The sequence below is a fragment of the Panthera leo genome, chromosome B4 (genome assembly GCF_018350215.1).
Source record: "Panthera leo isolate Ple1 chromosome B4, P.leo_Ple1_pat1.1, whole genome shotgun sequence".
NCBI classification, from domain to species: Eukaryota; Metazoa; Chordata; class Mammalia; order Carnivora; family Felidae; genus Panthera; species Panthera leo.
The window spans coordinates 41,103,164-41,118,729 of record NC_056685.1 but is presented as its reverse complement, the minus strand read 5'-3'; the positions used below and the strand labels follow the sequence as shown (position 1 = coordinate 41,118,729).

Below are 15,566 nucleotides of genomic sequence, written 5' to 3'. Positions count from 1 at the left end.
CAGTCCACTTTTAATCAAAACCTCAGGATCTCACTCCACTTTCTAATTCTATGACTGAGACCTTTAGCACCAGTGAAGAGTGGTCTATCCTAAATCTCCGCCTAGAGAATAACACAACCTCTGGAAAGCAGCTCAGTCAATAGTGGGACCCTCAGGAGGCAATTGCTTCACGTGCAAGTGGGAGGAGGGGAACTGTCCCTTACACCAGAGTTCCCAATTCTAAAGAGTGCACAGCACTACACTAGACGGAGGAGACCAATCCTCCCAGCACAGCAAGTTCTGCCTTGGACAGCAGACAGGAGCCTGCTGCTTCCTACTAAGATCTCAGAGTTCTGTGTGGTTCTGATGCAAAACCTGAAGGTTATTATCAACTCCCCCCTGTATAAGTCTATAAGAAGGAAGGCAACAGGCTGAACTCAAGCTCCTTGAAAGAAGGGGCAGTGACTGTCATTTTGCATCTCCAGCACTTATCACATGTTGGTGCTAAGTATCCAACTGCTTCTGACTGAGTGCTGGGTTACTGAGCAATTTGTCCCATCATACAACTCAAGATCTAGGACTCTCGGCTCCTAGGCCAGGACTCAGCACATAGTATCTGGTTCTCTTCTTCTTCCAGTACTTTGCTTTAGAGGGGACTGACGATGAACCTTCTTCCCAACCATGAATACCAAAGACAAAAGATACCCATTTCAGGACATGTTTGTAGATAGACTTCTCATAGATTTATTTCTGTTTCATGTTATATATAGATATATGTATATATACTTTTTTTTTTTTTATACAATCTATATCCCCTTCCCTTCCCCACCAAACTCACAAAAGGAAGTATAAATCCTTCCAGGATTGCCATCAGGCTTTCGAAGATAGCCAGGGCTAAGAAAGAACCATCTCTCAAGATCTCAAGAGACAGCTGCCCTTCTTAGGCTCTGGGGTCATTGAAGCAGCAGCATTCCCAGGACCCAAGCGGAGGAGAGAGGAAAGGAAAAAACTGTAGTGTGACAGGATTCTAGGATGAAAGTGTCCAGTGACTCCTAGAATGGCAGACTGGCTCCCAGAATTCTCCGGGTGGGAATAAAGGTGGGAGCCCTATGGCTCTTCAGATGCTGCCCAAATAGGCTGGGGGTAAGGAGTACAAACTGGGCATTAAGCATGCAGGGGTGGAGAGGTACCAGAAGAAACACATGTGGGTTATGCTGGAGAAGCAGTCCCACCTACTCAATGATATATAAGAAACAGGGAGAGATGTTGCTGCCCCCCCCCCCCCATTAAAGAAATAGGGGGAGAGTACAGCAGGGAGGAGGAGGGAGACAATGAGACACATAAGCAAGCCACATAAAGCAAAAGTACCAACAAAATCATGACTTGTACTTGCCTCCTCCCTAGAGAAGGTGTGATATATGCTTGGGGGTCACGGAGAGGAGTGGGAGGTTAAGGGTCATGAACCTAGGATTATCAGCTGGCCAGGGGCACAGGAAGGCTCTCTGAGGACTCCTAAGGGACAGGCAGGAAGCTGGGACCCCACATCCCCAGGGAAGAAATGACAGTCCTTTCAGTTCGACTTGGACCAAATCTTGGCACTCCCTCGGAGCCTGGCAAGGGGAAGAGAGAGAGAAAGGCTGCAGGGAATCCCCTAACGCCTGAGGGCTCCCCCCATATCCTACCCCCATGCAAATGACTGAAGGGCTGAAGACAGCTAGGTCTCTAAAGTAAAAGCAGGGCACCCCAGAAGCAAGTGGTTCCTGCCACAGTGGCTCACCCCTTGCCCTTTGAGGCTTTCTTGCTGGGCTGGCGCTGGTTGGTGCCAGGAGCAGGTTCCCTCAGCTCAGTCAGGTGTTGCTCAGGGTCCTGAGAGGTAGCCGCGGCGGCTGCTGCTGTTGTAACTTTAATGGTTTTTTTAAGGTTGGCGACCTGCCAGGATGAAAAGAAATGGGGAATAGTGAGGGAAGTTCCAGAATCTGACAGTCCCTGCCTGTCTTGTCTATCTGCTACAGCCACGGTGCAAACCCCCCTGCACAGGACGACTGGCCCAGGCTGGAGGAGCCTGGGTCCGTCCTGATCCCCTGCCTGCTCACCTCGCTCTCGATCTGTTGCTTCAGGCCTAGCTGCTGCTCCTTGTGTTGGTTGGCACGGCTCACCTGCTCCTCAATGCCTGACAGCACCACCTCACAGCCCACACACCTGCGAGGATCAGGAACGAAGAAGTGTCAGTGGAAGGCAGCGGTGATCACGCACTCGTGAAAAACAGACTCAGGATATCCTGCAGCCAAACCCTTGTCCGAGTAAGGAACCCTCGCCAGGGCACCTGGAAACCACCGGCAACAAGAGTCCCAGGAGCCACAGAGACACTCAGGTCGGATACGAGAGGTATAGGAAGTGCCTGGAGTAACATGTAACATGCGAGTAGGAACTTAAAACAAAATTGGGTAGACATTGGAGAAAAAAAATAAAATAAAAAAGGTATATTAATGAATTTAAGCTAGACAAGAACAGAAAGAGAAAAACGGAAGTGGAAGAGACCCATGGCCTGTAGACAGTGCAGGTTACAGTACCGCTCCTCCTCCCTTCCCCCACTTACTGTACCAAGGACACTGCCTCTGGCCTCCTGCCTCCCAGGCCCTCCTCTGCTCCCTTCTGCCCTCAGAAGCCTTTGGAGGAATGAGCTCATTTCCCTTCAACGTCTAGGATTCCACCGCTGCAGCCCAGCCCAGCCCTCCCTCCTTCAGAAGCCCTCCCCCTTTCTTGGAGTGAGAAGAGAAGGAACAGGGCCAGGACACAGGTCTCACCACTCCTGCAGGGTCCGAGCAATGGCACTGAGGTCCTGGCGCTGGATGTCCCGCCCGATGCTGTAGTCAACCTCTAGCCGCTGATTGCGCTGGTCCAGGGAGCCGCGGAGAACGTCGGCATACACAGCTTCAATGACAAGGTCTTCCAGCTGCCGCACATTGCGCAGGGCGAGGGCCTCCAGCAACACTGCATATGGGATACACTGGGGCCAGGGGCGGGGGGGGGGGTGGTTGGGCTGGGATTTGTGCAGTTCTGCAAGCAGACAAGGGCTTCCAAGATTTTTCCCTCCTTTCCCCTCCTGCCCAGGCTCCCCTACCTACTCTCCGCTCCTATTCCTGAATGATTTCCTCTAAAAGGCTGGTTCTAAAGCAAAATAAGTAAACGCACTGCCACCTGAAAAATAACATCCTGAGAAGAATAGCCAGAAATAAAATAGAAGATTTATATTCCCCTTCGACCTTATTCCTCCCACGCCACAGAGGAAGAAAGTGACATCTGCCTGGGTGTCACTCCTCTGGCCACAGCTCAGGACAGCACACAGACCTTGGTCCAGATAAGCCTGACAAAACGGGAGTATGTGGTGTGGGAGGGATCTGGAGTTACTGTGCACCATTTATACTCCACCTCCTTCCAAAGAGCATCTCACAACAGAGAGACACGTGATTTATGTAAAACCATGAAACAACAAGAGAATCAAATAATAACTGGGAGAAGGTAGACAGGTGGAGAGGGTATTTAAAAAACTGAACCTGCAGAGATATTTCTAGCAAACAGAAGCCTAGCACTTCACCAGAAGAGAGAGTCTTGTTCTCAGATCTGCAAGCTGAGGCTGTTGGTGTGGGACTTTCTCTAGCGGGGAGGGTGATTGTTAAACAAAAGAATGGCATCCCAGTTGCTATTTTGACCCAAAAGGCAAAAAGTGTTGAATGAAAAACAGAAACAAAACAGAAAACTAAGAGAATAATATTCAGGCTGAAAGGCTACAGGCAGTAGAGTTTACATACCTTGGAGGGACAGGGTGGGGGTGGGAAGGCAGAACTGTGTGGACATAGGCTGTCTGAGTGCAAATTCCCTTCAAATAGGCCCTTTGTGAAGGGATATAACTCTTGGCTCAGGACTGGGGGCGGGGGGGGGGGGGGGGCAGGACTCTTACTCACCTTGACTTTGGCAGCCAGGGTGACAACTGATAGGTGTCGAAGCTTATTCTTCTGAGCCTCTGTGAGTGGGGGAAGATTCCGGGCTTCAGCTACGAAAAAAGGAGAAAGTGTAGGAAGTTCAGATTACGCTTTTGTGGGAAGCCCTAGCCTCTTCCTTTGCCTTCTTTTTTTTTTTTTTAGTTTTCCATGCCAATTCAAGTCTTAACCTTGACCTATGTACCCCAGGAGGGTATCCCAGCAATTCCTTCTAAGTTCTTTGAGAAATTGCCCTTCTGGGGGCACCTGGGTGGCTCAGTCAATTAAGCATCCGACTTCGGCTCAGGTCGTGACCTCACAGTTTGTGAATTCAGGCCCCACACTGGGCTCCACGCTGACAGCTCAGAGCTTGCTTGGATGCTCTGTCTCTGTCTCTCTCTCTCTGCCCGTCCCCCACTCACACAAGGATGCTTGTGCGCGGTCTCAAAAATAAATAAACATTTAAAAAAAAGAGAGAGAAATTGCCCTTCTCCCACCTCCACGACGCCAGAGCTCTAGCCCTCCGGTTACCTAAGTAATCAGCATATGTCCCATAAGCAAACACTGTGAGCAGCCGGAATGTGGAAGCGAAGTCACTCTCAGCCAGCTGCAGGAATAGGAAGGAAGATGTGACAGGATGGGCCTCTCCCCAGCCTCCCAGCCTTACCCTGTTTTGAATTCCACTTTCTGGCCCCATCTGGCCCCTCTCCCATCATCTCTCCCAGCTCACCGAGAGGACCTCTCTGCCTCTCTGATCACTCTCCCTACGGGAAGGCCTCATTTCTACCTCACGGCCTTTGTTTACACTATTCTCCAAATTCACCAGGCCCTCTTCCTCCAAACATCTTCAATTCCTACCCTAAATTCTGAATTGAAAACAAGTGTTCAGCAGCACGTGCACATGCATGTACATGTATACACACACACACACACACACACACACACACACACACACACACACACAGTGTTCTGGTCCTTAGGGTGTGTTTCATATTTCCGAATCTGAATATCCTTTAGGCAGTCTGCTGTACTTTCTAATTCACCCAACACTCCTGCATTAGCCTTACTCATCTCTGACAGCTGCATGGCCTCAGCAGGTGCTGGAATTTGTGGCCTCTGTGTCAGACCTGCTGCACCCAGGAGGCTTTCATCACCCAGGTCAGCGCACCCAGATCTCCTCTCCTATCACTGATCACTCATACTGGCACTTAATTTAGGCTGTTACCTAAGAATATCCTTCTTTTCAGTAAGATTACCAGTCCCTGGTATCCCGCTTAGGTCCCTTACCAGTCCCTGGTATCCCACTTAGATCTAGAAGAGCTATGCGTGTGTTTGGCTCTCAATAAATACTTGCTAAATAAATAATTTACACATCTATATCCATTTATCTTATCTCTGCAACTGGAATATAAGTTTTAGAAGAGTAATAAGCACTGTGTCTGCACTGTGTCTTGTATTTCTCTGGTATTCCCAGATGACTAGCAGAGAGATAAACAAACACCCAATAAATACTTCTTTTTCTTCACCTTAATGGACCCTCTTTAGTTCCACGGCCTAGGAAAGCAGGGAGAGAAAGCCAGTTTTCTCCATACCAGAGTGGTCCCAAAAGGTTAAATCCATTGACTCAGTCAATCACTGGCTCTCAAAAACTTAACACAGTTTGCCCATATACCAATGCCATAGCATCTCAGGACTTGGGCTAACGTCAAACATTTTTGTGATCCACCCACTCTAGACTTTAACTCTTAACCCTGCCTCTTCCGTGTGAATAGTTCTCTCTGCTCTGTTCCTAGGATCTTGCCACACATCTCTGGGGAAAAGACACCTTCTAACACTTCTAGACATTTACCTCACTTAAGTGAATTAGCAAAGGGGACAAAGTGGGGAGAGGAGGGCATGTCAGTTTCATGTTCGTTCCTTCCATTTGTACTGGACTTTATACTTCCCATAATCTCACCTGATTTCTATAATTAACAGTGAAGGGCAGTGTCCACTCCAATTTTAAAAGAGAAAACTGAGGTCCTAAAGTAAAAATGACCTGATCAAGGTGACATGATTTTATTAAGGGCTACTACATTGGTGGAGACAGGCTGGAATCAGGTCTCCTTTTCTGAACCACATGTTCTTTTGCTTAAAAATGAAAAATACTGGGTTTTACAGATCACTCATCACCAAAGGGAACTAAGAGGTTTACCTGCCTACTTATTTATGCCAGCTGCTAACTAATCATCATCATATTCTAATTCAACTGAATGGTTATGGGGTTGCCAGTGAGTCCTGCCCACCCATTCTCAAATTCAAACTTAGACCCAAGCCTCCCTGTGGGCTATCCAGGTCAGGAACCCACCTCTCTAACATTAGGCATATCCAGCAGTTCCCCAAACACGTAGACACCAGGAGCCTCCAGCACCTGGTGGATGAGTGTGGCCAGCGCTGCCCCCTTGGCTGACTTGGCCAGGAGCAGAAATTGCTCCTGGTTCTGCCCTGTCACCTTCACCTCGGCACTCATGGCTGCACTGAGCTGGGGGGACCTGGGCTCAGGATATCTGGAGCTGCAAGGAAAGAGGATGTGAAGCTGGAGGTCCCTGAACACTGAGAGGACGAGAAGCACTGGGGTCAGGGGCTGGATTGCAGACGCACTGAGTCACTTCTGCAAATGAGGAAACAGAGGTGGAGTAGTTTAAAACTCGGATCTAGGAATCCTACAATTGGCCACTTTGATGGAAACCTGACTGAGACAGGGTTGCCACGCCCCCTCCCCCATCCCTGGGCCAATCCCAAGCCCCACCACGTGCACCCCATTGAACCCCCTAGGCACAGGATGTAGTGGGGGAAGGGGCGTTACATGGTGTACACCCCAATAACAACAGTCCCTCAAATTTCCTTGGTGCCCCGCAAGTGCCCCCAACCACGTGACCTCACCCTCAGGATCCTTCCGCGTGGCTCCGCCCCCTCCCTTAAAGAGGCCGCCCAGGGACCGCAGGCTCACGCCGACTGCCCAGTCGTACCCTGGGTCAGACTCTGCGGGCCGGCCGCTACCTGGAAGCTTCGTCTTCCAGCACACCGGGCGGGGCCGCTGCTCCGTCACCTCCGGCAGCTGTTCTGAGCCTTTCCTGCCACCTCCCTGCAGAGTCGCTCTGGCCACTAAACTCTATGGCTGGCTTCCGGGTCGTACTTCCGCTCTTAAGAGACCGGTTTAGGGCGGGACATGCCCCTCCCCTGCCTTCCGCCGGCTGAAGCTCCTGCGAGCGCCAGTCATTCTACTCTCTGATTGGCTGTTGAGGAGAATGACGGGCGCCTTTTTTCCTGTCCTGTTTCAATAAAACTTTATTGTTGGGCGAGCGCCAGACGCTAAATGTAGAGGGAACCCCTGGTCTCCAGCAGGTACCGGGTGGCTATGTGTCAGATCTAAGCTGCCTGAAATCTGGAGATCCGCAGGGCTGCACACTGTGCCTGAGGGACAGGAAAGCTGTAACGGGAAAGAGAGAGGGAGAAGGGAAAGGGGGAGGGGTTGCGGGAGAGAGAAATGAGGAGGAGATGGGAAGGAGGCAAGAATCAATGATAGAAGTTTAGCAGCAAGGATCACCTGGCTATTTTAACCACTTTTTTTTTTCTTTTTTTTTTTGAGAAGCAAGAGGAAAGAAGTGGAAAAAGTAAAGGAAATAATAATAGATAAGGTGTATTGAGTGGTTACTGTTGGTCCGGTATCTTATCTTATTGAATCCTCATACCGCATCCCTAGTGTGACTCCAGGACACCGTTTATCATGGTAGAGTGATGCTTTGCTGTGCATTACATCTTTTAATTCTTCAGAGAGGAAATACCTCTAGGTGGAAGGAAGGCATCTGTTATTATTCTCATTTTACAGATAAGGAAACTGAGGCTCATAAGAATTTAGAGATTTGCCTGAAACTCAGGTTTCTTCAAGCCTAGACCATTCTTCCATGTCACCATGATACTTTAGGGAAAATAATAAACAACTAACATTTCTATAGTGTTTAAATTTCATACCAGGCTTGCTTGCAGAAGGTCAAATGAGAACAAAGTTAATGACATCTCAGAGGCCTTTGTGTTAGGCGCTGAACTAAGAGCTTTACTTAATTCATTTGATATTGATAACAATCTATTATTGTTTCAATTTTCCAGATGGAAAAGCTGAGGCCCAGGGAAGTTAAGCAATTTATAAGCAATGAAATGAGAAGAAAGGGGGGGGGGGGAAGAGAACATAAATGAAGGGAGTATCACAGGACTGTTAGACTGCTGGAGCTGAAGGGACTTCAAACTCAAAGTTTATGGTCCACATGGCTTGGTTTATGATAGCAAATGAGAAGCAGAACCAGAGTAAGGAGATGAGGGGCAGGGAGAGAGAAAGGATCAAAAAGGGAGGAGGAAGAGGCAGAGGAGAAAGAGAAGAAAATAAGGGAAGAGATGACACAAAAGTGAGGAAAAGGAATCAAAAGCATACCAAAATATCCAAAGTTTGAAAGAACCAAAGAATTAAGGAGTCCAATCTTACCAACTTAAAGAGGAAAGGAAAGGGGCACCTAGGTGGCTCAGTTGGTTAAGCATCCGATTTCGGCTCAAGTCATGATCTCATGGTTCATAGGTTCAAGACCTGCATTGGGCTCTGTGCTGACAGCTCAGAGCCTAGAGCCTGCTTTGAATTCTGTGTCTCCCTCTCTCTCTGCCCCTACCCCGCTCACACTGTCTGTCTCTGTTTCAAAAAATAAGTAAATAAGCCACTAAAAAATTGTTTGAAGAGGGAAGGAAAAAGAAAAATATGAGGAAAGAACAAGAGTCCACATATGTTCTATTATGTGCCATGTCTTTACTTATTTGTTCAACTTTCAGACTTTTTTTTTTTTTTAATTTTAGAGAGTGCGGGAGAGGGGCAGAGAGAGAGAGAGAGAATCCCAAGCAGGGTCCAGCACAGAACCTGACATAGGACTCCGTCCCACAACCCTGGGATCATAACCACAGCCCAAATCAAGAGTTGGACACTCAACCAACTGAGCCACCCAGTCACTCCAAGACTTTATTTTTTAGGGGCACCTGGCTGGCTCAGTTAGTAGAGCGTGTGACTCTTGATGTCAGGATTGTGAGTTCAAACCCCATGTTGGTATGGAGCCTACTTAAAATAATTTTTAAAAAATTTTTAATACTTTATTTTTAGCTTTCGGTTTACAATAAAATTGAGAGTAAAGTACAAAGATTCCTCATAATAAGTCCTGCTCCCACATATGCCTAACCTCCCCATTAACAACATTACTCACCAAAATGGTACATTTTTTTTTTTTTACCAAGGATGAATCTATATTGACCACATCATAATCATCCAAAGTCCATAGCTTATCTAAGGGTTCAGTCTTGGTGATGTACATTCAGTAGATTTGGATAATGAATGACATATATCCATAATTATAATATCATACAGAGTATTTTCACTCCCTGAAAAATTCTCTGTGCCCTACCTGTTCATCGCTCCCCACCCTGGACCCCTGGCAACTACTGATCTTTTTTCATTGTCTCCACAGTTTTGCCTTTTCCGGAATGTCATAGATTGGAAAACATACCATACCATATGTGGCCTTCTCATATTGGCTTTTTGCACTTTAACATTCCTCCCTATCTTTTCATGGCTTAATAGCTCATTTCTTTTTAGCACCACTAGTATTCCATTGTCTGGATGTACTACAGTTTATCTATTTACCTACTGAAAGACTTCTTGTCTGTTCCAAGTTTTGGCAATTATGAATAAGACTGCTATAAACATCTATGTGCAGGTTTTGGTATAGACAAAGTTCTCTGTTCCTTTGAGTAAACATCAAGGAGCATGATCACTTGATCATATGGTAAGAGTATATTTAGTTTTGTAAGAAACCACCAAACTGTCTTCCAAAATGGCTGTACTCATCAGCAATGCATGAAAGTTTCTTTTGCTCCACATGCTGGCCAAACTTTGGTATTGTCAGTGTTCCAGGTTTTGGCCCTTCTACTAGATATGTAGCAGTATCTTGTTGTTTTAATTTGCATTTCCCTGATGACATATGATGTGGAACATCCTTTCATATACTTACTTGCCTTCTGGATGTCTTTAATAGAGTATCGGTTAAGGTCTTTGGCCCATTTTTTAATTGGGTTGTTTGTTTTCTTGTTCATTGAGTTTTTTGGGTTTTTTTTGTTTGTTTTTAATTTTTTTAACGTTTATTTTCTTTTGAGAGAGAGAGCACAAGTGGGGGAGTGGCATAGACAGAAGGAGACACAGAATCCTAAGCAGGATCTGGGCCCCGAGCTGTCAGCACAGAGACTGACATGGGGCTTGAACTCATGAATGGCGAGATCATGACCTGAGCCAAAGTCAGACGCTTAACCGACTGAGCCACCCAGGGGCCCCAATTGAGTTTTTTTTTTTTTTTTAAAGTTTATTTATTTATTTTGAGAAAGAGGGAGGTGGTTCAGAGAGAGGGAGATAGAGAGAATCCCAAGCAGGCTCCTCACTGACAACACAGAGCCTGACACAGGGCTCAAACTTACGAACTATAAGATCCTGACCTGAGCTGAAACCAAGAGTCGAGCGCTTAACTGAGCCACCCAGGGCTCCCCTTCTTGTTTGTTGAGTTTTTGTATATTTTGGCTACCAATCATTTATCAGCTGTGTCTTTTGCAAATATTATCGACTAGTCTGTGGCTTGTCTTCTAATTCTCTTCTCTAGTTGGTCTATTGCAGAACAGAAGTTTTTTTATATTAATTAAGTCCAGCTTATAATTATTTCTTTCATGGATTGTGTCATTGGTGTTGTATCTAAAAAGGCATTAACATACTCAAGGTCATCTAAGTTTTTCCTTTTATCTTCCAGGAGTTTTGTAGTTTTGCATTTTGCATTTAGGTCTGTGACCCATTTTGAGTTAATTTTGCCAAGGGTATAAACCCTTGTGTCTAAATTTCTTTGTTTCTTTGTTTCTTTGTTTCTTTGTTTCTTTGTTTCTTTCTTTCTTTCTTTCTTTCTTTCTTTCTTTCTTTCTTTCTTTCTTTCTTCATGTGAATAATACAGTGTTCCAGCATCATTTGTTGAAGAGACTATCTTTTTTTTAAGGGGAGAGGATCAAACCATTTTATTGAGGGCCTTCAGACAAAGGTCGAAGAGTTAGGAGTACAATGAGATCCAACATCCTTGGCCAGGCCAGGATCTCCCCATCTTCACAGTCACCAAAAGTGAAGAGATTATCTTTGATCCATTGTATTGCTTCTGCTTTTTTTGTCAAGGGTTACTTGACTATATTTATACAGGTCTATTTCTGGGCTCTCTATTCTGGTACACTGATCTAGTTGTCTATTTTTTCACCAATACTACACTGTCTTGATTTTTATAGCTTTAAATTTTTTTTAATGTTTATTTATTTTTGAGAGAGAGATAGAGCTTGAGAAGGGCAGAGAGAGGGAAACACAGAATCCAAAGTAGGCTCCAGGTTCCGAGCTGTCAGCACAGAGCCCAATGCAGGGTGTGATCCCACAAACCATGAGATCGTGACCTGGGCTGAAGTCGATACTTAACCAACTGAGCCATCCAGGTACCCCTTGATTACCATAGTTTTATAGTTAGCCCTGAAATCAGATAGTTTCAGTTTCCTAACTTTGTTTTTCCCCTTCAGTATTGTATAGGCTATTCTGGGTCTTTTGCCTCAGTTAATATCCTTAAGATAACTTTCTGGGATTGGGATTGCATTGACTCTATAGGTCAAGATGAGAAGAACTGATATTTTGATAATATTGATTCTTCGTATCCATAAAGATGGATTATCTTTCCATTTATTTAATTCTTCTTTGGTTTTGTTCATCAGAGTTTTATAGTTTTTCTCAGATAGATCTTATGTACATTTTGTTAGATGTATACCTAAGTATTTCACTTTTGGGGGTGCTAATGTGAATGTTGTTGTTTTAAATTACAAATTCCACTTGTTCATTGTTGGTATATAGGAAAGCAATTGACTTCTGTTTTTCGTTTGTTTATTTGTTTGTTTTTAAGATTTTATTTTATTTTTAAGTAATCTCTACACCCAACTTGGGGCTCGAACTTACATCCCTGAGATCAAGAACCACACACTCCACCCACTGAGCCAGCCAGGGACCCCAAAACTTGCTATACTTGCTTATTAGTTCCAAGAGAGTTTTGGGGTTTTTTTAGGAGAATTTTTTTAAATCAATTTTTTCAGATTTCCTACATGAATGATTATGTCCTCCGTAAACAAAGACAGTTTTATGTTTTTGTTCCCAATCTATATACCTTTTATATTTTTTTAAATTTTTATTTATTTATTTATTCATTTATTTATTTATTATCTTATTACATTAGCAAGGATTTCCAGTGCAATGTTGAAGAGTGGTGAGAAGGGACTTCCTTGCCTTGTACTTGATCTTAATGAGAAAGCTTCTAGTTTCTTACCACTAAGTATGATGTTAGCTGTAGGGTGTTGTTGCTGTTGTTATTCAATCTTTACAACAACCCTTTGAGGTGCATATCAATATCTTAGTTAACCTGTGGGGACACTGAGGGTCACAGAAGTTAAATAATTTATTGAAGGTCAGTATAATTAGCTGAGATCCAAATGCAAGTTTGTCTGATTTTGACACTGTGTTAAGAAAGAGAAGAAAAAGGGTTGCCTGGCTGGCTTAGTTAGTGGAGCCTGTGACTCTTGATCTCAGGACTGTGAGTTTGAGCCCTATGTTGGGTGTGGAGATTATTGAAAAAAATAATAAAATAAAATCAAGAAAGAAAGAAAGAAAGAAAGAAAGAAAGAAAGAAAGAAAGAAAGAAAAGAAAAAGCAGAAAGGAAGGAGGGAAGAGAGAGACAGAGATAATCTGAGATCTAGTCCTTGGGCGCCTGAGTGACTCAGTTAAGTATCTGACTTTGGCTCAGGTCATGAGCTCGTGGTTTGTGGGTTCAAGCCCCACACTGGGCTCTCTGCTGTCAGCACGGAGCCTGCTTTGGATCCTCTGTCTCCCTCTCTCTCTGTCCCTCTCCTGATCTCTCTCGGTCTCAAAAATAAATAAACATTTTTTAAAAATCTTAAAAAAAAAAGTGGGGCGCCTGGGTGGCTCAGTCGATTAAGCGTCCGACTTCAGCTCAGGTCATGATCTCACGGTCCGGTCCCTGAGTTCAAGCCCCGCATCGGGCTCTGTGCTGACCGCTCAGAGCTTGGAGACTGTTTCGGATTCTGTGTCTCCCTCTCTCTCTGACCCTCCCCATTCATGCTCTGTCTCTCTCTGTCTCAAAAATAAATAAATGTTAAAAACAAATAATTTTTTTTAATCTTAAAAAAAAAAAGAAAACAAAGGAATAGAGATGAGGAAAGAGGATAAGGGCAGAAAAATAAAGATCTCCAACAAGAAAATGGGAGCTAATGAAATTTAAGCAAAGCCTACAAAGTAACCATGCATTCACTTGTTACTGACAGTTATGTACAAGGTCAATGGGGGGAGGGGCTGTGCTCTGTTTTTAATGTTAAGGATGGAAAACAAAATGCACTGAAATAAAGCTAGAGAAGCTGACTGACACCAAGTAGTCAGACACATAATAATATATTCATCGTTGATTCAAAAGGTTATACATTGAGCACCTCTTATAGCCAGGCATTGTTCTAGCTACTAGGCATATAGATAAAATACCTTGGTACTTACATTCTTGGTATTTACATTCTTGTGTTGAGACTCAGGTAGTACATACATATGTACATTAATGGTCAGGAGGTAATAAATATTATGAAGAAGAATAAAGCAAGGAGAGGGGTAGGGAGAATGTAGGAGACATTTGGTATTTTATTTATTTATTTTTAAATTGTAGTTTATTTTAGAGAGAGTGTGCACATGTGAGTGGGGGGGGCAGAAGGAGAGAGAGAATCTTTTTTTTTTTAATTTTTTATGTTTATTTATTTTTGAGAGAGAGAGAGACAGAGTGTGAGTGGGGGAAAGGCAGAGAGAGAGGGAGACACAGAATCTGAAGCAGGCTCCAGGCTGTGAGCTGCCAGCACAGAGCCCGATGCAGGGCTCGAACCCACAAACTGTGAGATGGTGACCTAAGCTGAAGTCAGACGCTTAACCGACTGAGCCACCCAGGCACCCTGAGAGAGACAGAATCTTAAGCAGGATCCACACTCAGTGTGGAGCCTGACGAAGGGCTTGATCCCATGACCATGAGATCATGACCTGAGCCGAAATCAAGAGTTGATGGTGCCCCACTATTTTATATATTGTAGAAAGAAAAGACCTCTCCGATAAGGTGACAATGGAGCAGAGATGTTAAAAGAAGACAAAGGAGCAAGTCCTGGGGATTTCTATGGGGACGATATTCCAGGTAGAGCCAACTACAAATATAAAGGCTCGAGATGAGAACATACTTGATGTGTTTGAGGAACATCAAGGGGGCCTCTGTGGTTAGAGCAGAGTGAGCAAGGGGAGAGACTTAGGGGATGAGGTCAGAGAGAGAACAAGGTGACTAGCTCTTATCAGGCCTTGTGGATCATTGTAAGGACTTTGGTGCTTACTCTGAGTGAGATGAGCAGCCAGTGGAAGATTTGAGCAGATGAGTAACAGGTTCTTACCCGTATATTTAAAATAGGAAGGCTGTGGGGCACCTGGCTGGCTCAGTCAATGAAATGTGTGATTCTTGATCCCGGGGTCATGAGCTTGAGCCCCACACTGGGTGTAGAGATCACTTTTCAAAAATTTTCTTTTTTAGTATGATGGCTGCATGGACAGAAACAATGAGTCCAGTCTGGAGTCCACAGTAATTACCCAAGTGAGAGATGGCTGTGGGTTAGATGAGGGTGGTAGCAGTGGAGGTGAGAAGTAGTTGGATTTGGAATTTAATTTAAAGCTCGAATAAAGAGAATTTGCAAATAGATTAGATGTGAGGTGTGAAAGAAAAAGAAAGAGTTAAGAACAACATCATACAGGCAAGTAGCACCAAACTGCCAAAGTGCAGATCACATTAATCTTATATAAATTTTGCAGAAAATAGGAAAAGAAAGGACTCTCCTCAACTCATTATATGGGACCAGAATTGCTTTCATAACCAAACAAGAAAAGGGCAATATTAGAAAGGAAAATTATATAGGCCAATTTCATTTATTAATAGAGACACAAAAATCTTCAATAAAACACTAGCAAACTGAATCCAGCAATGTACTAAAAGATAATACACCAAGACTAACTTGAATTTATGTCAAGAATTCAAGGGTAGCTTAATATTAGAAAATACACTCATTCTATTCATCATATTAGTACCTTAAAGGAATAAATCACACAATCATCCCAATAAATACAGAAAAAGCGTGTGATGAAATCAACATGCATTTTTGATAAAAAAATTTTTTAGAGGGGCACCTGGGTGGCTCAGTCAGTTAAATGTCAGACTTTTTTTTTTAATCCAAGTTAGTTAACATAATGATACATAATAATGTATCATAATAATAACATAACATAATAACATAATAATGATTTCAGGAGTAGAATTTAGTGATTCATCACTTACATATAATACCCAGTGCTCATCCCAACAATTGTCCTCCTTAATGCCCCTCAACCATTTATCCCATCAGTCCACCCAACTCCA

General features: G+C 44.2%; 1 protein-coding gene across 5 annotated transcripts in view; it reads right to left on the bottom strand.

Annotated features, from left to right (window-relative positions):
• Positions 1–697: 697 nt before the first annotated feature.
• COPS7A (COP9 signalosome subunit 7A) overlaps positions 698–15,566 on the bottom strand; it is a 34,196-nt gene continuing 19,327 nt past the window's right edge. For 2 of the 5 annotated variants that reach the window (XM_042945662.1, XM_042945663.1), the window contains 8 exons: positions 6,965–7,425; positions 6,304–6,508; positions 4,488–4,563; positions 3,942–4,030; positions 2,784–2,986; positions 2,073–2,178; positions 1,757–1,908; positions 698–1,589 (listed from right to left, as the gene is read on the bottom strand). In XM_042945662.1, coding sequence (XP_042801596.1) covers positions 1,550–1,589; positions 1,757–1,908; positions 2,073–2,178; positions 2,784–2,986; positions 3,942–4,030; positions 4,488–4,563; positions 6,304–6,465 — 828 coding nt within the window. In that variant the 5' untranslated portion in view covers positions 6,466–6,508; positions 6,965–7,425 and the 3' untranslated portion in view covers positions 698–1,549. Of the gene's footprint in view, positions 1,590–1,756; positions 1,909–2,072; positions 2,179–2,783; positions 2,987–3,941; positions 4,031–4,487; positions 4,564–6,303; positions 6,509–6,878; positions 7,426–15,566 lie in introns of those variants that run through there. The other 3 variants (XM_042945661.1, XM_042945664.1, XM_042945665.1) reach the window with 3 other exon arrangements.